General features: G+C 36.2%; 1 protein-coding gene across 5 annotated transcripts in view; it reads right to left on the bottom strand.

Annotated features, from left to right (window-relative positions):
- Window positions 1-202: 202 nt before the first annotated feature.
- The window catches only part of SIPA1L2 (signal induced proliferation associated 1 like 2), a 148,105-nt gene continuing 122,562 nt past the window's right edge, over window positions 203-25,745 (bottom strand). Inside the window, exons 16-23 of one of the 5 annotated variants that reach the window (XM_061471267.1) lie at window positions 25,353-25,577; window positions 22,649-22,802; window positions 19,665-19,884; window positions 12,719-12,850; window positions 5,243-5,296; window positions 4,171-4,294; window positions 2,318-2,399; window positions 203-1,442 (exon numbers count right to left, since the gene is read on the bottom strand). In XM_061471267.1, coding sequence (XP_061327251.1) covers window positions 1,296-1,442; window positions 2,318-2,399; window positions 4,171-4,294; window positions 5,243-5,296; window positions 12,719-12,850; window positions 19,665-19,884; window positions 22,649-22,802; window positions 25,353-25,577 — 1,138 coding nt within the window. In that variant the 3' untranslated portion in view covers window positions 203-1,295. Of the gene's footprint in view, window positions 1,443-2,317; window positions 2,400-4,170; window positions 4,295-5,242; window positions 5,297-12,718; window positions 12,851-19,664; window positions 19,885-22,648; window positions 22,803-23,529; window positions 23,747-25,352; window positions 25,578-25,745 lie in introns of those variants that run through there. The other 4 variants (XM_061471268.1, XM_061471269.1, XM_061471270.1 and 1 more) reach the window with 4 other exon arrangements.

Raw genomic sequence — 25,745 nt, 5'->3', positions numbered from 1 at the left:
TCTTGTCCCAGGAAGCTTACCTCCTCAGTTATAGGAAAGGACACACTGAAAAAACTAACTTTGATAACACTGACAATCCCTCATTGGCAAAAAGGGATCATAAGAGCAAGCGAGTTGCACTGTCTCTGGATGGAGAACCCAGAGTGGGCTGAATGGGAACCTGAGCTATTACTGATGACAGTGATTAGACATGATAGATTAATTTAGGTTTAGATTTTTAACATTTATTAAAAAAGCAGGATGTATGTTCATTTCAAATTAAACAGTTAAAAATGTTAAAGCATACAAACAAATCAATTGTGTACTAGCAGCATCCAATTGTTAGAATTTTCTAGAACTCCTCAGTACAGTCTTGGCAAGCTAAAAATATTACAACTTGCAACCAACTGACCTCACCATAGTGCAGATAAAACAAACTTTATAAAAACAACAATTTAAGGTTAAATAAGATTAAATAAAGGTGTTAAATACAAGACACTTGATCAAAGCTTCTGTACAAAGATAAACAAATTTGGCATTGTACAATTGATTGGCTGGCTCACACCATACATGATTCCAATAGTTAAGCAGTTTAACTGTTTGGATGAACATCAACTATACAAAATTAACTGAAGTCGGAAGTGGGCTAACCCCAGTGAGCCATTTACAAGGCATGTCTATTTTAGAAAATCAGAACACTGTTTATATTCAGGCACCATTTGTTCCTGCAAATAAATAATCTCTAATGTATCTGCATCCAAACTAGTGTTAAACACATCAGTGCTAACATTTTATAAACACAGCTTTGTGACTATTCACTATACCTCCATTCTTATTGCTATGACAATGTGGACTGTGGAAATAAAACTACTGTACATACAAAAAAATAGAGCACCTTTTAAACATTAAAGTATATGTCTGGTTATTCTTTTTATCTTACAATACCGAAGCCCAAGCTAATGTAAATTGCTTTAACATCTTCACCAGCGCACCTGAAATGCAGGAACTAAAACCCCAAATATTCCTCTTCAGGCAAGCCCCAGCCAGAGCATCTTCTAAAAATGTCTAAAATGACACTAAGGATTTTTTACATTCATCTGCACACAAACAAATATCTGCTATTCTCTGCCTTCTTCATATGAATTTAAAGATGAATTACCACAATTCTCTCTCCTTTTCAAATGACTAAAGCTGGATAGAGAATGTAGCAGAAACACCTAAAATGGATTGTGAACACAGTGAAATTATTACCCCGCTAATTCAAAAAAATACAGCTGTTACATTGCTCAAGTAAGTATTTTCCAGGGGCCCCATCATTAGGATTTTTTATCTATTGTATTGAAAAACCATTCTGTAAATTTCCTCAGTTGAGCAGCTGCTGTTTGAGATTCCTCCTGAAGTCTCATGTTATCTTGTCTCAGATGTTGTACCTCTGCTTGGAGAACTGCCTTGTCCTGTTTTTCCTGGTTAACAAAGACACAAGTTGATTAAAGTGAGTAGTCGTGATGACAGCATTTATTTTTGTGGTTAATATTTCTGTGCAAGTCATACAGCTATATTTTGTTGAGATCCCTAACCTGCTCTGACAACGACTAAGTTAATTCCCCAAATAGCCTGCAATCACCTCATTCATTCTGAGAAAATACTGTAGGCTAAAAGGAAAACTAGATGTTACTTTAAGTATAAAAATTTTCTCCATATAACAACAACAAAAAAAAAGGCATTAAAAGGATAAGAAGTTTTTAGTTAGTACAAGTCATATGTGAGAGCCCAAGTCATAAGGAATTGAATTCAAATACATGTTAAGGAAGAAAAAATATCTGATTTCATAATTTTCCCTTACATGATTATTTTCTTACCAAATCAGGCTCATTTCTACCAGGCTTGGCATTGTCTCCAGCTTAGAAATTATACAGCAAATGAGACACAAAGCAAGTCATTGTTACAGGATCAAAATACCACAAGGCAACAGGGATGATGAATTGGATTGTTAACTACTTGAGATTACTGCCTATGTTCATATCTCTATCCTCTGTTACATCCAAGGTACAATAAATAGAGATAAAGTGCCTCATCCTTTCTGGGGCATGACTATAGGTAGGGTAGGCATTCTGGAGTAAAGATCCATAAACTACTTTACTTTGCCTTGGGGCAGCTTGTTCACATAGCCATTCCAGCAGGACCTTCTGCACCTCTGTGTTCTGATCAACCACTGGGCCTACCATTCATTAATTACACTGTCTAGTTTAACTAACATACTTTTTTCAAGTCCTTGATGAACTCAGCATAAAAAAATAACTATTACGCCTGGAGAGCAGTAATACTGATGATCTTTTACCTTTCTCAGGTCGGTTTGTAGTTGCCGGAGAATGACCTCTAGCTGGTTTACTTTTCCTGTCAGAGTACTCGGAGCGTGTTCCCTGTAAAGTAAACCACTAACTTCACTCTCAGTTAGTTAAAATAATTTTCTCCCCCAACTTTTGCAGCGTAACACTTTCAGTGACAGCTAAGGGAACAAATCTATTTAGGCATAGTTAGGAAAGCACAGACAAAACCAGCATCAGCAAAAGACTATTACTGAACATAAACCCGTTGCTACAATATCTGAAATGTGACACTACCTCTCAAATTAAGCAGAAATTACAATGATTTTAAGAAGGAATGTTTTCAGAATTATTTGCACATACCCTCACTGTGCAAGTCAAATTTGCTGCTAAACAGTGAGCCAAGCACATTTGTGAACAAGCTGCTTTTCAATAAGGACTGCACTAATCTGAAGCAAGCCACAGCAGCAATTATTGTCAACCAAAAAAGCTGTTAAGAGTTCTTTTGTCTGGCCTGCAGTTGTGTCATTTCCAGTAAAGGATAAACCTACGGCTTTATGAAGACAAATATTTTGTTTAAAGGTCAAAACATGAAATATTGCCACAGGTTAATCAAATGCATAACTGAAGGAAAACGCGGTGAATAGCTTCCATTTCCTGTATGGCAATGAGCACTGTGGGAGATTGTTTCATACATGTTATAGGTGAAATTAGCCATGATGTGAATCATTTTGTCTGGAAGAGAGAAGTTTTATACACAAAGCTGAATCAGCTGCTTCATGCAAGTGCACAAATTTGATAGATCTGTTGATGCTAAAAGTGGAACGTCTTTAATAATCTCTTGCAATTTTTGCAATTTTTACTAGGCTGGGGAAAGATCTGGACTTAGAAATCATTACAATAAATGTGCTAAATGTGCTTTACCATGTAAGTAAGTTAATTTGTGTAAAATTGGTTTGAATTAAAATGCAATAGCCTAGCAAGCAAGAAGAATTTTCCCTCTGTTTCTTGCTCTTCCATTCCTGCAACTGAAGAGCAAAACTAACAATAAAATGTGTTTTTCTTTTAAAGTGTGCAAGTGGACAGATACATATACTGCTGAATCTGTGTTTTTAACAGGTATATTCCTCACAGTAGGGAAGATGGGGGGGGGGGGGGGGGAATAAAAAATCGAACAAAACCAAAACCAAACAAGCAAAAAAAGACAAACCAAAAAACCAACCAAACAAAAACAAAACCGAAAAAACTGAACCCAAACTCCATAAAAACCAAAAAGAGAATAATTTCTCACAGAGCATTAGCAAGAATTTTAAGAATTGGACAGTTTGGCATTAAAATATCCTGCACTCCTCAGTTACAGGTTCTCTTCATTAATTCACCTCTCTATAAAAGAAAATTATGGATTTGCAAGTAGTGAATAGTTGCAAAAGATAGGTAGGAACACCCGTTTCAGCTCTGAGCCATTTGCTGCAGATCAGGTTATTTCATACTATAAGAGTTGAGCTGCTATCATCAGTTCTACTCAAATGAAAATATAGAAAAGCATGACAAATTATTATTGCATAGGAAGGATACAGAGAAAAATCGGAGTAGCTGAAGTTCTGCATCTAACCATAGTCTACATTAGAGGCCTGTTCTAATGAGGGCGCTATATCTGACTATACACTACAAACTTTCTAGGTAGAAGTGCTCAGAGGCTGATTCCAAGAAGCAACATTTTTCATAGTTGAAGACGTGGTCAGTCAGGGTAACAGGTCTCCCATCAAGTACCAGTGAAACACGCAGACAGGCAATTTGATGTGAACCATTAGGAGAAAATCTTTTCTTAAAAGATTTTTGTGAGAAATACACTTTAATTCTGACATACCCAGCAGCCTCAAGGAAATCTTTTCCATCTGTGGGACTCTCATCCAAAGGTAACTCTTGTGTTCCTTCCAAACCCTGAGCTTGCTGCATATCATTCAAGGTGCAAAAAGATGCTACTCTCTGATCTGTAAAAAAGTAACATAAGGATACATTTAAAGCTGGACCTATATACAAAATAAAAGACTATATTACAGCCATTATCCTGGTTCAGTTATAAAAATGGATGTATATTTCTACATCACAGCTTTGAAAATAATCAGCAGATGTAAAGTTTATTCCAACTAGTTGGCTTCCCCACATCTGCATCCAAAGGCAACCCCAAAGCAATTATTTTTTGTGTCTATCAGTAGAGTAAGACAGATTTGCTTGGACCAGTCAATGCTGATATGAACAGTAAATTGGTCTTGATGAAGTCTGCAGAAAACCATTTGAGAATTCAGGGCCACAATCAATGACAACAATAATTCCACAAACAGGTTTGCATCTCCCATGGACTTAAAGCCATCAGATTCCTCAGAAATCTGCACTGTTCGTTTTGTATTGTTTTGCTGTCTCAAGAATTTGCAGAACCTAATGGTAATCTGCGTACTTGAAAAACAATAAATTCACACTCTTTACATCAATTGAGTTTTTGTTATATATATTACTAAGGAATGCTATTATCGACATTGGATTCCACTAGAACACAATCTAACAAGCAGAGATGTAATTACCTATGGATATACAGTGTGGTTGCCAAAATACATCAGTCACCACATAATAGAAGTATGCCATGCAGATCATCATTGCACAGAACAGGAGTAAATGATGCATTCATTAGGATTTAATTTGTCTTCTTTAAAAAAACAAAACATCCATATTCTGCGGAGATCAATTTAACTTATTTCTGTCAAATAAAATCCCATGTCTGTAGGTTTGTATAAATTCTGGTGACAACATGCCTGCCTTGCCCTTTCTCCCCTTGCTCTACCACCCCGCAGGCCCAAAGCTTGCATTATCATGCAAACGTGCAAACATAGGAAATATTAAAGAAAGTTTACAAAAGGCAAAAGTCATCAATCCCAGACCATCACCTAGAAACGGCGTGTGATGACAGAACGGCCCAAATTCTTCATCTGAGTCAAAACCTGGAATAAGATTTAGAATGTTCCTATAAACAAGACAGTCCATCTCCACTGAAGCAGCTGTGGCCCTCACGTACAGTGCACTCAGTGGGATATTCCCCATGCAACCCATGCTGGCTCTCACTTGAAGCCTTGCAATGCTGTTTTTACACAACACTACAGTGAAGCATGAGATATCATGCTCCATGCCTTTAACAGGAGTACCCAGTATTGCGACACAACATGAGAACTTGGCATGATACCTTAAAGACAACCCTTGAAACTATTAGCGCTCAAACAGTGAATACAGGTCAGATCACTTTAACTAGGAAGGAAATTTTGTTTAATAAGCCCTACCAAATAAAAACAGGAAATCACTGGAAGCTCTTTGAAGGGATTTTTTTTTGTAAACAAATAGTTTTAAGGAATAGCAAGGAATGAAAATTCATTCAATAATATAATGAAAAAAGTTGCATGCAATTTTTTGTCCGTTTTTAAAGATCACAGATCATTTCCCCTGCTTTCATCCTTACTTCTGGCTGCTGCCACATCTTGGCAAATATGAACAGACTTTTTCATAGTGCTGACAATATGGTAAGAATTTTAAACACTCAAACAGTGACATCATTCACAGATTTAAAACTCTCTAAGTTGAACAGATTTAATTAGAACATATAAGCAAAAAATAATTTCCCAGATCAAACACAGTATGTAGGCCAGAAACAAGACAGTGTAAGCAGTTTGGAGTTCGTATCTAATCACTAACTTCACCTTTATACTGTTCACCTTTTCATTATCACTTGTTAGAGGAAAACAAAGCCAGCAACAAATGTTTTGCTGTTGCTGTTTTTTCTATGGCAAACAGTTGGTAACATGGGGCATTGTGTCTCAGAGGCAATTCTATTATAATATAATAAATCTCTGTTTTTCTCCCTCTGCTGACTAAGCTTAATTAAAGAGAATTGCCACTTGTCTGGTTTATTTTGTCAGCTGAGAAAACATTTTGTCAGCTTTATCTCCCCAGCAGTATATGAAAGCATCTTTTTCCTGATAGATAAAAACCAGGTTCATGCAGCTGTTAATGAAATCACAGGATTTCATTTTAAAACACAATATTTTTAAATATTTTTGCATTATTTCAACCCACAATAAAAATATAAAAAGATGATGTTTGCAATGAAGTGTAATGTGTGGATTAACTTCTTCCTTGTGTAATCCCTAACAAATTTCAACTCCACAATTTAAAAGTAACAACACCTGGAGTAGAAAATAAATTGTTAAACCTTTTCTATTTTCCTAGTATAACTTAAATATATTTTTCTGATATTCATATCTTTCTTTACAAAATAGGAAACCATATTCTCACATTCATCAGGTGAGGAATTAAGTCACTATGTGGCCAGTAACAACTAGGGAGTCTCCAATGATATAACATACTATGTAAATTCCTATGTTGCTCTTCAAAGAGCAGTTAGTTCCTCAATTTTCAAAAGCCAGGTTAGCGCCAAACTCATTCTCTGAACAAGATAGTAACACGTGAGTCTCTGTAATAAATACTGTATCAACAAGACCCTGGACTAGCAAAATATTTTGCCTGCTCTCCCTGCAAGTATTCATGCTTAGCAATAGTTTCACCAATTTACTATTTAAATAAGACCTGGTTTTAAACCTGAACAGTGGTGAAGGTTGAATTTGTACTTCAAAACGCAGTATCTTCCTGCTGAGTTTTGGTTCATTTGTTCTTAACAGAATTAGCTTGACTCTATATTCATGAAAATGAAATCAAAGCTACCTTCCACTGACAGTTAATCTTTCAAAAGAAAAATCAAGTGTCTTTCTGGCTATGATGCTGTAGATATAAATTCTGTTTCTTCCAAACCACAGGGACACCTCCTATTCAGTTCAAGTGATATGTGCATGCTAAATGGAAAAACATGCATGTAAATCTCAGAGCTCTCATTTTTATCTGGGACATCCTTTCCAAACCCCACACAGGACCTGAGCATATAAAAGTATTTACAAAAACATATTCGTGTTTATGTTAAAACTTTAAGCAACAGCTGACTTGTCTTTGGTCCTCCTAAAATTCATGTCTCACTTTAAAATGACAGAATTGTACAGTTGTAACCAGTAGGAATTTGAATCTGGATTTTCATTGTTCCAGACTACTAACAGAGGCCAGAAAAAAAGCTTCAGACAATTTTGATGTACTGGAAAGCAGAAAAGGCTAAAATTAATATAGCACATGAAGCTGATCTCTCATTATTAAGGCAAAGTCTATTCACAAACATACACTGACATCTGCACTGAAGCAAAAAAGTTACGCATGAACTAGAAATGACCAAACATTAACAAAATATTTTATCTTTTTATTTTTTCTAGCAGTTTAACACACTGATTAAAATAATTATCTGTCTTGCTGAATGCTTCACTTCTTTCTCACTATGTTATGTGTAGCATTACTTGCATTAAGCTATAAAGATTTTTAAATGAAAGATTAAAATAATATTAATTATAGTAGCACAGATGTTCCTGCAAAGATAAACTGGCAGTAAGAAACGCTGCATTCTGATTGGCACTAATAGACATTTATAAAAATAATCTGGATAAAAAGTCAGAAGTTGAAACCACCTATTTTAATGAACTAAATCAGAGACATCAGACGGACTTTCATAGGCTGTTAATGCCCACAGAATTATTTACCAAACACTAAACGGCTATTTTAATGCACAAAAAATCCAGTTTAAGGTAGCACAAATGGTAAAAAGTTCTATTTATAATAACAATTCATATTTATGTTTGGTTCAATTCTCTTCTGCAATGACAGTAACAGATAGTAACAGTATCTGTTGCTTCTCCTTTTATTCCCCAAATAAAAAAAGATCCAAAATTAGCCACCAGCAACATAATACATATGTTGAAAGCCAGTCCTTCTTCCCTAACCTGGAGATCTATTGGAAGGATAATACAAAAAGATAATTAAAAAAATGCATTCTCTTCCATATTCTTGAGTTTTTTTAATTCTCCTTTTTCTATTTTGACATTCCAATTTATTCTGTAAACCCCCATCTTTATCTTTACTCAGTTCAACATGCTTGCTTTTTTTTTTTTTTTGCTTCAACTTCTCATTTTTCATTACCGCTGCCCTCCCTAAACCCCTACCTCTTTTGCTGTACAGTCATATGCACCTCTATCAAATTTTTAGTGTTTGCTTCAGGTATGGATACAAAAATATTACAACAGTGTACTCCCAGCATGTCACCTGCTCCTTGGTTACTGCCTCTCTGCTTCTCCCAGCAAAAAAAGAGAAGGGAACTAGAAGTATCCAAACCATGCATGAAAGAAATGGAAGGCTACCCCTCGCTACTGACTAAATGCATGACAAAGGACCTCTGGATAAATATCAAACACTATGTCCTGTGAAGGAAGCAGTGCGAAGACTTAAAATAACATTGCATTGTGTTCCAGCTTATGGACACTGACCCTCAACGAACACAGCTCAAGCAAAACTCCACACTGACGCAGCTTCTGGAGCCTGTGGAGTTAACACCTGCACAGCTCACCACTATGAAGACCTGCCTTAAGAATAACAGAGGATTTTCAGGAAAACTTTGAAGTAAATATTCAGCTTCCCAGAAAAAGCTCTTGCCAAGCAAAAGCAGTGAAAATGACAGGCTCACAAAGTGAAAAGCATTATCACAGAACCATAGACTCGTTAGGGTTTGAAAGGACCTTAAGATCATCAAGTTCCAACCCCCCTGACATGGGCAGGGACACCTCACACTAAACCATGTCACCCAAGGCTCTGTCCAACCTGGCCTTGAACACCGCCAGGGATGGAGCATTCACAACTTCCCATCATACTTTCAATTAAAAAGTACTGGCTTACTCCACTCTCACAGACTACAGTTTAAACCCTACTGTTCTACATAGGACCAAGGCTTCAGTTCAGATAAAAGCTCATACTAATTAATAAACAACCATCAACTGTTTATTTGGGGGAAGGGCAGGGTAGCTAAAAAATGAGACCAGTGGTCTTGTTACACCCACGAGTAAACTCTGAGTACAGATAATGGTAGCAAAAATCTTGCTACTATATTTAATTCTTAATCCAATTAATATCAATATTATAAGCACCTAAAATGTTTTAAGACAGACAGATGAAGGATTGTGAAGCCCATGTTATGGATGTTGAACTGATCAAAATATCTAAGTTGTGAACATACAATCTAGAGACATCGCATGAGAAATTCCCTGATGCTGGAATCAGACTGGTAATTCTAATTAATCAGTATTAAGACCTTGTACAAAATCTTGTATCCAGGTTCTAGAATAGAACACAACTTTGAAATACCAGGTTGGCAAAGCCAAACTAGAGAACAACTCTAACACTAACTTCTTCAATTAGTATTAAAAAAGTCCTATCTGGTTTGTGTTCCTTTTTATTGAAGGTTCAGGGGGGTGAAGGGTGTTTATTTGGGATTTTTTTCTGAGACTGCCCTATGTAAATGTTATCACATTTTTACCCAGTTCAACAGAAAGATCAAAGCAGTTTTACATTCAGAAGTGGGTGAACTTTAGAACTATCCACCCTCTTTTCACACCAATATAATGCAGAACAACAATTCCAAGCTATTTTTAAATAGTAAGCTGAAGCAACTCCTCAGTCGACAACATTAAAATACATAGGGAAGCTGCATCTGCTAGTTCATATCCAGCATATTCACTCTCAGTGATTTTTTTATGACATGCCTATCAGTTATTCTTTTTAAATGACATTCAAATTGCAAGATGTAAGATAGAGAAAGCTGAACCACAGCTTAAAAATACAATTTCTTGTAAAAAATCAAATTGCAGTACTGTGAATTTAGTCAAAACATTTTATAAATCCTCTAACATACACAGATGTCTCTACTGCAGAGTCCCAAACAGAAAAGGATTAAATTCCTTCATAAAAAATTAGATTATTATTTACTACTCAAATTCTTACAATACTTAAAAAAAAACAACCCAAGAAACAAAACCCAAAACAATGAACAATGTTGGTTGATATTTAATGATCACCTGCTAAAAGCTCAGCAGTGTTGCAGGGACTGTGAGAATGAAGACCTTGCATCACTGTAGGAGAGGATCTGGTTCGAGACCATCTTAAGAACCTGAACGTGCACAAGTCCATGAGTCCTGATGAAATCCATCCGCGGGTCCTGAAGGAGCTGGCGAATGAAGTTGCTAAGCCACTGGCCATCATATTTGAAAAGTCATGGCAGTCAGGTGAAGTCGCCAATGACTGGAAAAAGGGAAATATAACCCCCATTTTCAAGAAGGGGAAAACGGATGACCCGGGGAATTACAGACCAGTCAGTCTCACCTCTGTGCCTGGCAAAATCTTGGAGCAGATTCTCCTGGAAGGCATGCTAAGGCACATGAAAATCAACAAGGTGCTTGGTGACAGCCAGCATGGCTTCACTAAGGGGAAATCCTGCCTGACCAATTTGGTGGCCTTCTATGATGGGGCTACGGAACTGATGGACAGGGGTAGAGCAGCTGACGTCATGTACCTACAGCTACAGGTTGGGCAGAGAAGAGATTCAGAGCAGCCCTATGGAGAAAGACTTGGGGGTGTTGGTTAATGAGAAAATGAACATGAGCCAGCTTCAGTGCGCACTCACAGCCCAGAAAGCCAACCATATGCTGAGCTGCATCAAAAGGAGCGTGACCAGCAGGTCAAAGGAGGTGATCCTGCCCCTCTACTCTGCTCTCCTGAGACCTCACCTGGAGTATTGTGGGCAGTTCTGCTGTCCTCAACATAAAAAGGACATGGAACTGTTGGAACAAGTCCAGAGGAGGGCCACGAGGATGATCAGGGGACTGGAGCACCTCCCATATGAAGACAGGCTGAGAAATTTGAGGCTGTTCAGCCTGGAGAAGAGCAGGCTGCGTGGAGATCTCATAGCAGCCTTCCAGTATCTGCAGGGGGCCTATAAGGATGCAGAAGAGGGACTCTTTATCAGAGAGTGTAGCAATAGGACAAGGGGTAATAGATTTAAACTTAAACAGGGGAAGTTCAGGCTAGATATAAGGAAGAAGTTCTTTACTGTGCGGGTTGTGAGGCACTGGAACAGGCAGCCCAAAGAATTTGTGAATGCTCCATCCCTGGCGGCATCCAAGGCCAGGTTGGACAGAGCCTTGGGTGACATGGTTTAGCGTGAGGTGTCTCTGCCCATGGCAGGGGAGTTGGAACTTTATGATCTTAGGGTCCTTTCCAACCCTAACTATTCTACAATTCTAACAAACAATAAAAAGTTTCTGTCTTGGTCTCACACCATCAATTCTTCAGCATTATCTACAGATATATCTATGATTTTTCCAGTTAAAATGCAACAAGTGAATACTCATCCTCTGTAGGACAGGGCACTGTGGGTAGTTATGTTTTTCTACCTCTCTCTCAAATTCAAATGGTAATGACATTCACATAACACTTAATAAAGTGAAATTATTTTCATTACAACAGTAAGTCATAAAATAATGAAAATCTGTTGAAGTTTTCAAAGAAATCTAAAAATACAGGAGCATAACTGGTACCGAATGACCATTTAGTAAGTTTACCTCAAAATTTTTATTAACATTGAAAAATATTCTTCAAGTACAAAGTTACAGTTAGTCATTTACTGATCCAAATTCATTTTCAGTTAAGATGTCAACAGCAAATAGCAGGATATTCCCTGAGCAATCAAACATAGAAATGCATGGTTGTCAGATACTCAGCGTCACAGTACTTCCTGCCAGCTACAAGTCAGTGACCTAACTGCAACACCCCTCAGAAACAACAAAATGCAAACATTCAACTGCATATATCCATATATACACTCAAACCAACATCCACCTTTCTGCGCTTATACATTATGTGTAGGTTTAGCTCTCAGAGAAGCAAATAAGATTTTTTTCCTACTTAACTTGGTCTTACAATTTAAGAATTGAATAACCTTGGTCTACACCTTGCACCCTAAGTTCTGCTACTGGAAAATATGGTGTACATTTTTGCTGTTTTTCAAGGGCTTATAATGAAAACTAAGAGGGACTGCAACATCATCTGGACTACAAATAAAAGTTGACAAGCACAATACAATAAACTCAGGGAAGTGTTACTTCCAGTTTCATTTTAAACATCTAAATTAAATGCTTTGAATCTCTCCTTCACCTGATTTATCCAACTGATTACAGAAGGAATTTAGGCCCATAAATGGATGAACTGTATTAAGACAGATACTGAAAGTATCATGAATACCCACATTTTCAGTGACAATATTCCACACTGAGTAGCAATACTGCCAGAAGAACTCAAAAGCTACAGAGGCAAACACTGAATTTTTGTAATTCAAAACGTGGCTATACGTTAAAAAAAAAAAGTGTACTGAACATTAATCTTTATTTAAATTTTCCTGTTACCTTCAAACGCTCGTGCAGCATCTACCAGGTGAGACCAGTCTAGCCCTGTGGCAGTGTCTGGCAGGGGCATCAGGCCGGGATCATTGAATTTGGCTTTATCAGATAAGGACCCATCTGAGAACCAGAATTCATCTAAACAATAAACACAACAATTAGTCTTCCTATTACAATGATGTACAATTAATTTTGAAGCTATTCTAATGAGCTGTAAAAAAATCTATCTGCAAAGAGCACTTATTTCTCTTGTTTCTGTCTTTTCCTGTTCAATACTCAGTATGGGCAGAACAATATTTAAACTTCATCAGAGTAAGACGGGAAGGGTTTCTAAAGGTTTTTTTTTTTTTGTGCCAGTTTGCACATGATGTGTCCTTCACATTTTCATGTGAATGCTGTGCGAGTAGGCAGCATCAGTTAAAGCATACCATATTAAACCTGAGCACTGAGCAGAAAAGTTGCTACACATAGTTACATTTTTAAGAAGGCTGTGAAACAACATACAAGATGTTCACCTGCAGAGTTTTATCCTGAAACTTAAATAGCGCAGTTCCAGAAGCAATTTAAAAATATCACCTGCTTTTCTTTTAATGCATTTGTTAAGTTCTAGACTATATGCAAAACTCACTTTCACACTGAAAATATTACCCTATTAGTTTAATATTTGTAGCTATATATTTGAGGACATAATAAGACTTGTGTGCCAATTGCTAAGCTCCAGAATGATCTGCAATACATTACATGCTGTAGATAAAGTGTGTATTAACTGAAATGTATACACGATGAAGTTAGTTCAAACACAGTTTTCAGTTATGCAGAAAGGTACCATGAACATGCATGTTAGTAGAGGAAATGCTAATTTTCACAGTTATCTTAAGCAGTTTTACATTTTCTGTATTTATCTATAACAATCTTCATTCTGACCAGTGCAAACACATTAAAATTAACACTGCTGAATGAGCACACTCAGGTTCTTAAAACTGAACATAAACCAAATCCATTATTTATAGTCACATTTCATCTTAACCATAATGCTAGTGATACAATACTGTACTGTTATTAAATAGTATAGCAAAGAAAAATAAGAAATTTTGCTTCAGACATTGCTACTCCTATTAAAGGCTGAAATAGTAATTTTTCCTCAAATACTTCAGAATGAAATTTCCATCTAGCTATTCCAGTGATTCAACTCTAATAAGGAATACTTTTTTTTTTCCCCCCAGGAAAAAATCAAATTTAAATTAAAAAAAAAAAAAGAAAAAAAAAAACAAAACAAAAAAAGGAAAAAATGCATTTAAACAATCAGAAAATATATTTGAAGATAATGGCATCTTGTCATTGTCTTGATACCAATAAAAAAGAACACCAAAGTCCATTTGAATAAAAAAGATTTCTGACGTAAAAATACAAAAGCAGTAGCCTGTTACATGTGTTTTACTGCATGAAGCAATGACCAGAGCATACTACATGCTTTGCAGAAAGCTTGTTTTTTATTTTTAAGAAGCAAAATCAGGAACATTAAAGTAGGTTTGAAATCCTCTGTCAAAAATTAGGAGTCCAACAATGCAGAAACAATGCAGAAGAGGTAGAAATCCTACCTACTATGGTATTTATCTTGTTCTACAATTTATCTGAAAGATGCAGTACTGCTATTGGAAGTGGCCTGAAAAACCTATGTAGAAATGTCTTTTTAATACCCACTCTTGTATGCAAAAGTGGCTGTTATATGAGGTGGAAAAGTAATATACAAATATATTCTAGCCATACATCCGTGCTGAGATTTTATTTTCAGTTCCTTATAAACATACATGAAACCTGAACTAAGGTTACCTTGGGGTGCAAGTACACTGCAAGCTCAAGATAGAACAGTCTGAACTTTTGTATATGACCTGGGAATTATAAGAACCTTGTTTATGCAAGTACAAATGTTTTATACATCCCTGTTGTGGAAAAATAGACAGAATGCCTTATTTGAAAGGCTGGCAAGCCAGCTTTTGGTTCTAGACCAGCAGGGAGGCCCTAAGGGACAGCCTTTGCTTTTGTATGATCAGTCTACAGAAGCTGATTGTGAAACCTGTCAGGAAGATGCCTGTTCCCAGTGAGATTCTGCTGGCGTTCCAAATTAAAGTGTAGGAGTGATATATTCACCAGTAGTCATCCTTCATTATGCATTGTCTTTCTGAGAGCCTTAGGGTGGATCCTATTTGCTCCTGCATAAGGCTTGACAGAGCAACTCAACTGCAGAAAGCCTGCCAGAGTAGAGGTTTGAATACTGATAGCTCTGAAAATGCAAGTGCTCCTGCTGATGGCTGAAATTATAAGCAGAATAACTGAACATGCATGAGTATGCCACCACAGAATAATTCATTTTCATTATTACATTATGTGTCCTTGTGCAGTGGGGGTGAGAAGGGAAGGAAAAAGAAAAAAGGGAAATAAAATAAAAAAAAATAAGGAAAAAGAAAAAAAAAAGCTCTCTAATGATATAGGCCTCTTTGTACCTTTGAATTTCAGAGAATAATGTTTGTATTTCAGGAATGCTCTGGGTGAGATGAATTATTTCTAGCCCCCTGTATTTGCATTTCTTCTCTGTTCCCCTGGCCTCACTGTTGCCTCCACTTTTCTCTGTACGTCTGCCACATCAGCAGCTGCAGGCTGCCTGTTGTCTTCCTTTTTCATCTGTGCAAAGGTGGCATGTTATGCCTGAGCAAGCCCATCTCTGTGTGTCCAAGAGGCTATGCCTAATCTCATAAATCTCACTATTTTCATAGCCCACAAGATTGATCTTGAAGCATCAAAAAATTATCCCTTATTTCCTTTGAGAAAACAATTTCAGTGTTATCTTTCAGTTTTAAAGAGTAAATAATTTGCTGTACTCCTTTTGGCACAAAACAATTGATCTCGTGGTTTCTGGTCCTTTTGGTTATGTCACTTCCTACACTTAGGAATTTTCTTTATCCTTATTATTGATACATAAAGTATAAAGCATTTTGAAGAGTCCTTATTTTCACCAAAATTACGTGGTCAGTTCAGTTTCCAACAGAGCTCCTGAAATTGACTATCATTGGTCCCATACAGCTCTGCATTCAGAGAGTAACTAGTTATACTGAAAGAAAAAAGATTCACCTGACTTAACCTTTTCTACTTCCAAGACAAGTATCCTGCTTCAGTTGGAACTGTTACTTTTATGCAGAGGCTGTACATCATGAAAAAATACCTGCTAAGTACTCCTCACCTACTGTGCTAAAACTAGACATATCATTTAACAAGTAGATTATCTCAAAAGATGCTGCAGCAGAATGAATATATCAAATTATATGCAGACATAAATCCCAGTGTCTGCTTCCTGTTCTTTCCTGCAATCAGCAGTTGTATCTCTATAGTCCTCTTAAACAACAGCTGCCTGCCAAACCTTTCCCTTTTCAGTTATTACCTAGGGTTGCCCAAAGTCCCCCTTCAAAGATGCCAGCCTGTTAGTAGAATTTTTTATGGACATATGTTCACATTACCATTAGAACAGTAAAGATGTGATCCCAATAACTACTTTTCCCTTCCCTTTTGTTATTGAAGATAGTCTCATGTTCTGATATTCACTGTGTAAGAGTCTGCAACAAGCAACATATATACTTCTTCGGTTGCATTGTATTACTGAATCAACAGCCCGTATTTGCTTACTGAAAAACTGACTTCCAAATTGTTCACTTTGCACATCATCGATGCACAGTGATGCTCTTTCATCAATATTGCTTTTTATCAATTAGGTTAGTTTTGGATTGAAGCTAACTGTGGTTGTAAGCCAGTTTTAAGATGGACTTTCTTCTAATAACACAGTTACACGCATATAGTTGCACTCCTGGCAACCTTCATCCCTATGGCATGTAAAATCAGAGAACTTTCAGAACTTATATCATTGCAAAATAGTCCCTTCCTTATGACCTTCCTCACTGCAAGAATCCTGCACCTTGCTCCTTTCCTCACAGCACAGTACAACATGCCAGTGTACCACTTAGGGCAATTTTTCTTTCCCTTTCCTTTTTGTGCTTCATAATAGGAGTGGATCACAGTTCCTGCAACGTCAAACTACCTCCCTGTGTCTTCCTGGGCTTCTGACTTGTGTTGTTAGTACACTAGTTCTGTATCAGTGGTTCTCATTGTTTTCATTCTTTTCCTTTGCCATGAATTTGCAAGATGGGGATAGATTTGTACCTGCAACTGTGTATGGCATGCTAGAATCACTCAGCATGAACAGCACCGTCTCAGTTAGTGAATTGTTAATGTCCCCAAGGTAAAATTCCAGAGTTCTCAGCTACATGAGTCCGCCTTTCTGGTTTAAGTTAAAAATAAGATATAATGAAATAAATCTTCCTACATCTGTGCACTGTGTGCAATCAAGAGCACTCATCTGTCAGAGCTTGCATTTCAGACTTTACTGAAAGAAACTCTTTTTTCACTTCACTTCCCTCAGTGATAAAATAAAAAAATCCTATAGCTTCATTTTCTCATCTTCTTCCTACAGTCAACATCACACATAGTTGAAGTTTCCATATTCGCATGGCTGTTTTGTCTGATAACTTTGATTTCTCAGTAAACTGAAATCCTTCAAGGTTGCCTATTACGCTTTGGTTTTGATGCTGCCTTGCTTACCTATTAATCACACTCTTTTCCTCGCTAGATGGGTCTCACGAGACTTGGTGCTGCCACAATATTTCATGTACCCCATGCTAGGTAATAACATGCAAGAACATATGTATCTTTCTAAAATTAATTCCAGCCAAAACCATGCTATTTCCACTGACTTCTGTACACATTAAATGTCAGTAAAATTAAAATGTTTTAAGATCACAAACATATGTATTTTACTAAAGTCATTACTATGACAGTTAAGAATCTTGATATCTGAAACTGCAACCTCAAGCTAAAATTATAGACATAAAAAATTCCTCTCACATCACCACTGCTACAGAATGTAAATACCTACGCACTGATTATAAAAACCTTCAAGTTTTTATATAACAAGAGCAGAAGTTAGTTTCTAATATGGAGATACTGACTAACCTTATTTTGAAAATAAAGGTGGGCAAGTCACAATGTGTTTATTTTCAGAGTGTAATTACGGCTAATCAATTAAAAGCCATCATCAAAGATCCTGTATCACTGGAATTGAAAGGCACTTTTATAATACGAAGCCAAGGCAGAAAATAGAGGTTGTATATGAAAATATCATCACCATATCAGCTCCATTTTGACTGACAGGATCTAGTTTCATGTTTTTTCCCAGCTACGTGTATAAATAACTTTCTGTATCTAAGAAGCAGCAAGAATGGAAAATAAGGTGTCTAAGACAGACCTAACACACAAACCACTAAAATCTCACTGCTGGAGAAGCAGTATACAACTTGAATATACACCATTAATTGCCTTGTGTCAATCTCCAGAACAAAAGCACGCTTAAGGTTTGATGCCACTGCACATTTACAAGAATGGCTCTAAAACACAGGCCTAACATAGTAAAAGAAAAAAATACAGTCAGGATACCTGATTATATGTAACTCCCTCACAGACTACAAAATCTACTGAATTAGTCTCAAATGAAACAAAATGGGTCTTCATTATCTGTCAGTAAAAGCAAAGGAACTTTACATATTAAATTTTTAGTAAAGAGTTTCATTCTGATAGAAGAATATATTTAGAACAGCAAAAGGTACACCAAGCATGCATTCCCATCTGAAGCAGGAATTCAGCACTTGTCTGCCATACCAGTTTAAAATTAACCAGTCATTAATGAACACTACTTGGCCTCATAGCTGAGGCCACTATAACTAGAAAAGTGTTTTGCATATAAGGCTTACTTCTGAAAGTTAGCAAGTGACTGCTGCTTCCTGAAGGACACAATGAATGACAGAGCCCTTTTTATTACCAAGTCATCTGTCTGCATTCTCTCTGGACATGTGCCTACAGAAGCCCATAACACTAAGAAATCCACCCACAGCTTCCTAAGTATGGACTTCACAATTACTATTTCTTTAAATTGTTCTACCGTTCTTCTGCACTGCAGTCAGCTGTGATGCAATATTAAAGTAGGTAAGAAAAAATGTCTTTTTAACTGTCCCATTCCCTCCTCCCAAGATTGGGTGTCCTCTATAGGTCAGCCTAAAATAATTGAAAAGTAAAGAGATACAGCATTTTCATAAAAAACGATTCACTTTTAATAAGTAAAAATACTGTTATGGAGCCTAAATATAGGGATCCAGATACGTAGATTTGAACTGTGGTATATAAATATGTATTTTTTTTTTTTTTAGCTTTTATAACAACAAACTTTAGAGTTTATCACTTCATACTGGAATTATTGCAAGGTAAGCATATAACAAAGATCTCACTTATGGAGATCTCATAAGAGACACCTTCATACAATAGCTTTAACTTCGCACCCCAGACTACTTCTTTTTCTGACATTAATAATGAAGTGTTATTTGCAAAGGTTTACTAACGTCAAAAACAAAGAGTATCAGCAAATTCAGTTTTGAAACTGGAGGCAACAACATAAACTATTGCACATTTCCCTTTAAGATGCTACCAAAAGGATCATCTAAATAGAAGTTGTCCTGTTTAGCTGTTATTTGAATGTACATAAAAATAAACAAAACAGGCCAGCTGATCTTAATTAGGTCACCACTGGAAAATAAAATGATAACAAGAAGTATCTTCAGACAAATGTTTGTTTCCTGTCATCGATCTCATGAAAGTATTTTGTGCAGTAAAGTGAATGCTGTCTCCAAATATGATAAATCTGTGTTGATCACTATGGCAAGCATAGGCACGTACCGCTGACCAAATGCTTTTTCACCAGGCTAACTAGAATGATGACTTGACATTTCATAATTTCTTAATATTTGGTGATTTGTTTATTACAAATATGCCAAACTCAGCAATGACAGCAGCAACCACTTACTTCTCAGATTTCCCATTCCAGGAGTCAGGCCCATTCTGGGAGGCAACGTGCTGTGATATGGTGGAGTAGTGCTGAATAAGATATCATTTGGCAAGGCTTGGTCTAGCATTGAACTTCGAGAGCTAGCGTATGAAGATCCTCTTCGGTTGCTACATATACTCTCATCAGATAAGGTACGATAAAGTGTCCTCCGTGGAGAAAGGTTTCCATAGAATGAAAACTAAACATCAAAATACGAAGATATAAGAACACATATTACTGGTTAAATAACTCAAGTGATCACATCCCATCATCAGCTCTTGGGAGTGTTTTTCTAGGCAGGCACTGTGGAATTCTTGAGCTAATACAGAAGATCAGAGATTTGTTCCACCATATCAGATCTACCGGGGCCTCAAAAGAGTTACTGAATTGGATATTCATATTTCCTCTTGATATTTTGGAACATATCACCATGAATGAATCAGATACTGTGTCGTTTTATTAATTCTGAATTGTTAAATGAAACCTCCATGGCCTTATGACAGCAATGTTTTCCAGAAATATATATAAGGTTACCAACTCTGTTAACATTTGTTCAAGTATATACATAGAACTCTGATTTTTATTTGAAATGACTATGCTTTAATGTTAAACATTCTAAACTGATATATCCTGCCATATAATTCACTGGATGACAAAAGTGATTTGAGACACTACATCTCACCAGATATCATGAAATAGCTTTAGAAAACAGGGTAACAGAGTTAAGTGAAAACTGTTTCTGCATTTAAAAAAGTTACTGAAACCACAACCAAATATCTACAGGAAACAAAATGTTGCTGTACTCTAAAACTGGGCCATTCCATGTCATCTGTCATTCTTCAGTACTGCAAATCCAGTTATTCTTCACATCTACATAGGTCAGTTATTGCCTTAATTATTTTAACTGGTTCGTCCTGCATATAACAGTTCAATGTCCTGTCTTGTTTTCTTTCTGAGTTGCACAGTCCTTATACAGAATATATGCTTAAGAGCAGTAGCTTTTTAAAACAGTGAATATAGCATAGACTTAAACAGATCTACATTGTTGTATTTCTTACAACTTGCTCACTGATGAGTACTTCTACACCGAATACATAGAAATGCTCAATCATGTCACAAGCCACAGTCTTTACAAAATAATTTAATACACTTCATAGTGGTAGTTCAGGAAATCATCTATTTTGAGAACAATACAGGACATGCTCAATTGTTAGAATGCTTAACTACATCCCAGAGAAAATTAGGGGAGATATTCAGATTCCAATCTAGGAAAGCATCAAAATACTACATCAGTTCTAGAGATCTGCCTGAAACAGATATGGGCCATGGGAATAAACATAATCTAAAACTTTATTTTAACATATATGTAAAATGAGCAATAGAACAGGCATAAGCAGCATCCCCAAATGACTGGACAGAGCATCCTTAAATGAATGTATTTATGGCATTCTTCTATAAGCAGTGATTAAAAATTACCAAAAGACCCTGAGTTTAATTAGGGACCACACTGGACATAGGGTTAAAAACCTCTACCCTCTGAATCAAAGGGTCTCCAGTCCTCTTTCCTGGATATTCCCAGCAAGCATCTTAATGCAATTTGTGGCTGTTACTTAAGTCTCCTCAACATTATATTGCATCTTCTATCCATAAAGATTGTTCACTAGCCATACATGTTGAATGTTAATTGCTGGAGCTTTACAGAGTTTCCCTTCAGAGTGCAATAAAAATTAAGCATTACCTAGAGGGCTCATTATTTCCTCAGCTACACAGAAAGTAAAACAGAACCAAAGAAAAAACGTGATTTGGTTCTATAGAATCTTACATATTCAGAAAACTCCTTTCTGACTTTTCTGTTAAAGGCAACTGATGTACCTCTGAAGGCATAATCAAAGACTATACTGCCGAGTCCTATGGCTGGGGAGCCCCTGCGAGTCGGGGCCCATAGCCCCTTCTCACTTAGTGAGCTTTTGTTTGGGTGTCTTGCAAGGGGAAGAGGACAGTAATTTAACGCAGGATGCCACACTTCCTCAGACCTTGTTATTTAGGAAGCCAGAACCATTGACAGCTCTTGAAATCATCACAAAAAAATAATTATCAATCAAATTATAAAAATCTCTAGGACATTATTCATGAAAATTCAAACACATGTAATGTATACTTAACATTCTGCATGCTAAAAATATATATATGATCTGAATTTTAAATTCAACTCTGACTTTAAGAGGATTCCCATGTGTTACTTTTGTTCAGACATGATGATTATGCTATTTAGCACATTGTATAAACACAGTGGGTTAGGAGAGCATAGAGTTAATAGCAAAGTGTGACAATTATCTCAGGTAATATAATTGCTTTGTGCTTTATTCCACATTAAGCACAGAATTCACAATCATTTAATACTTTGGGGAGTAGTGTATTTTAAGTTCTCTATCCACTTTTAAATATTACTGATTGCCTTCATACTATAAAGATTAGATGTATGTTCTCCACTAGCACTTGCAATTATGCTTTTTGAGCAGTTGCCACTGGTACCCACATAAAATAATGTTTCAGACTTCAAACAGAATTGTTCGTACAGGGCAGGGGAAAGCAGGCTACTTTTATTCATGTGCCTTAATATCGTATTAGGTGCATAAATTTAGGCATCCAATCCTAAAAATGTTACTTTTAGCCTTTCAAATTATAATTAGGTTGCTCAACCTGCACTGGTTTCTGCTCAAGCTAAGCAAATATATGTTTAAACAAATACTGTATTTCAGACTTAATCATTAAACTAGAAATCATTTCCATATTGTGGGAAATCGTATTTTGGGACTTACGGTAAGAATTTGTAACAAAACCATGGAATATATCTTGCTTATACGAAATGATACTGCCTTCTCTATACCAATTTGGGGAATACCAGAAATTCATTTCTAAGTTAACTTTATCTGAGATACACAGAGTTGAAGAAAGTAGCTAACCTTTCTTCGCCCCTCCTCCATAGGAAGGCTGTCTGGCAGCATCAACTTCAGAAAATCTTCTTTGGACAAGACTTGCTGGCTTTCAACAATAGCATCCCTTGCAGAAGTTTGGAGTGGACTCGATGCAGACACAGCATCAATATCATCATACACTCTGTTGAGACAATTGGTGTTTTAGCAAGAGAAGCAAGAGTGCTCTTGGACTTGAAATATTGCATTCATTTTCTGTCACAAAGTAAAAATTGTTAGAGTTATCTCCTGACATAGCACACTTTTATTTAGAACATTTTTTATATCATTTTCTATTTATGAAAATGTGGGTCCAAAATAAAATTCTTAAACCACTGAAAAATCAATTTTAGGAATTCTAAGGAACAATTTATAAAAGCAGAATGCTTGCTTTTCCTACTTTGCCTCTTTCTGTTTTACACACCATACTTCTCTATTGTTAAAGTTGTATTCATATCAACACTTCCAATAGTTCATCACGAAATGTTTTAACTTTTACTTCCTTATCAAACAAGAAAATCAATATTTTATAGTGTGATAATGTATCCAGCATCACAATCTGGCAAAATTACTATGGTCATCAATGGCATCGTTTAAAGTGTGTAAGTGCATTGATAATTGACTGTGCCATTTGCCAAGTGAAACAGCAATTTCATAAAGCTCTTTAGATAAATAAAACAGCTGTCTTCCTTAACTACCAGCATATAAAAAAAAAAATCTATTTACAGTCAACAAAAGACTAAATGAATTATTATCTTTCAGCTTCCTTCCAGTGAGAGAAAGAGAATTTTAACAGGTTTACTCTGGAAATGCAATCAAAAGAACTAGAGATTCCCAATCACACAGAACATACATTCGAAGTCATTACTTACTGCCAAGTGCAGCATAATCAGTGACTCTGTCTTCAGCAGAGAGGAAACAAGCTCTGCTACAGTAAAGTGTAATTCTCAGTGAATTATATCCTATAGTGGCACAACATTCAGCAATTGACCTGATTTTCATCATCACTGCTAATTAGAGATGTTAATTTATTTCAACATAATTATCCTCAGAGAGATATTTCTTCTCTGTGATGTATAGAAAGCTTTCCTAGAAAGAAAGAGGTGAAGCAATGCTGTACACCATGGAAAAATCTGAAAATATTTTCTGATATAGGAACTGTTGCCGTATTAAATTAATTTTTCTTAAATAGTACTAGCTCTTGAAGATACTAAGTTGCTGCGGCTTCAGTTTAAATACCATGATTAATTTTTAAATATTCCACTCAAAACAAAGAGATATTTTCATGAGTCTATCAACTTCTAAATGCAAAAACTTGTGGGAACCAACGATTCCACCTTTTAAGTGAAAATACTACAACCAAAATTTTCAAGAAATTAAAACACTTGGGGGGGTTTGTGCGGGTGTGGGTGTGTAAAAATTAAATCACCAGTACAGCACAAAGAAACAAATAACCAAGACACGAAGTTAGTAACATCATCTGCTTTTGAAAATTAGGAACTTAAGAGCTTAACTTTAGGATCATATTTCATAGCACATTCTAGTTTATATTTTTAAATGTGAACCTTGCCATAATATGCATATATATGCAATATGAGATATCAGATGCAAATAGCCCACTCCCATTAAACAAAGAGTAATCCCATATTAAACATTTGAAAATCAGATACTGCATGCCAATTTATGGAGATGTACAGGGCTGACTGATTTACTGATAGAACTGCATGGCTTAAGCACAAAAAGAAAGCTTCTTCTGAGAAGAAGAATTTGAAGCTAACAAAAATTTAAAGGTTAGTTTTAAACAGCAGTTTCAAACATTACTGCTACAGCACTTGGAAAGCACCATCTCTATCTGCATTTAAAATACTGCTTCTTTTCCTTTAAGTGCAAGTCTTTTTCTTCCACCTCAGATGTACACACATCTGATGAGCTATTCCTGTGTTAAGCTGTACATTTAGCTGTTTGTTAGAACTGCTCTGAGTATTTTTGCCTAAATGACACATGCTACAAAAATATGTAGTTTTATTGAAGCCTCCGTATTTTGTAGTCTCATGAAAAGAGTCAGATACAGCCACACTTAATCTTTTTCTTGTGGGGTCTTAACTAGCAGTTTGTGTCTGTTCATGAAAAAGTCAGAAAAACATACCAAAGAACCACTGAAATATCCCCAACTGGCACTATTAAAAAAAATTATCTACCATAGATCACTGATCCGTTTATGGTAACCTCTCTCACCTGTAACGTATTAGTCAATGTAATTGGCAACAAGGTAGCAAGGTTTAATACAGAAACATTTGGAAGCGAACTTTGTTTAACTGAAGTTGATGAAGATTTGTAGGAAAGGTCTTTAAGACATTAATAAAATTGTAAATTTGCAATTGTCTCTTAGAGATTCAAAATGGAAATTCAGGATGTCTGACACAGCCATACATACTTTCAGCAACTTCTGTCAGCTTGCTTTATTTGACAGATGGGAAAATGGTGCAGCTGGATAGAACAGAGAAGATAGCATCCTATGCAGTTATTGTCTTTCTTTTGTTTGTTTGTTTTTATCGTATCTTTGATACATAAAGGTACAGAAAAAAAAACCCCACAAACATTTAAAAGTGAAGAATTTGTAATTTTTTATTTCTATCCTATTTTAAAATTTATTTTCATTGCCCTTCTTCCCCCAATAAAATTAAACAGTTCTTACTCATGGCACTCAGAAACTTCAGATTCTTCAGGTGTAGGACTTCCTTCTGATTTTTTCCATCCAATGACATATTTACTCACTGCTCCTTGTCTGTGATAAGGTTTTGAAACTGACCCAGAAATCTGTTGGCTGCTACTCTGCGACACTATATAGACTTTAGAGGTGTCTAGGGAGCCGCTCTTTTTAGAGCAATGGGTTGATGGGCTTCCTGAATGATGTGAGCCACTGAAAAAATAAAGAAAAACAGACAAAAGCAAAAATGAAATCTGCCATACAATAAATGAGAAATGCTTTGCAGCAATAATTCTGAAGTTTTTTTCAAGGTTAAAATCAAGGTAGCGATATTGGTACAGTAATTTTCTACAGATAACTTCCACTAGACCAGGTTGCTGA

The sequence above is a fragment of the Pezoporus flaviventris genome, unplaced genomic scaffold, assembly GCF_033815535.1.
Source record: "Pezoporus flaviventris isolate CSIRO_AGI_PZ_B2104156 unplaced genomic scaffold, CSIRO_AGI_Pfla_v1 ptg000066l, whole genome shotgun sequence".
NCBI classification, from domain to species: domain Eukaryota; kingdom Metazoa; phylum Chordata; class Aves; order Psittaciformes; family Psittacidae; genus Pezoporus; species Pezoporus flaviventris.
The sequence above is the reverse complement of the archived record's forward strand: the minus strand, read 5'-3'. Positions and strand labels throughout refer to the sequence as shown.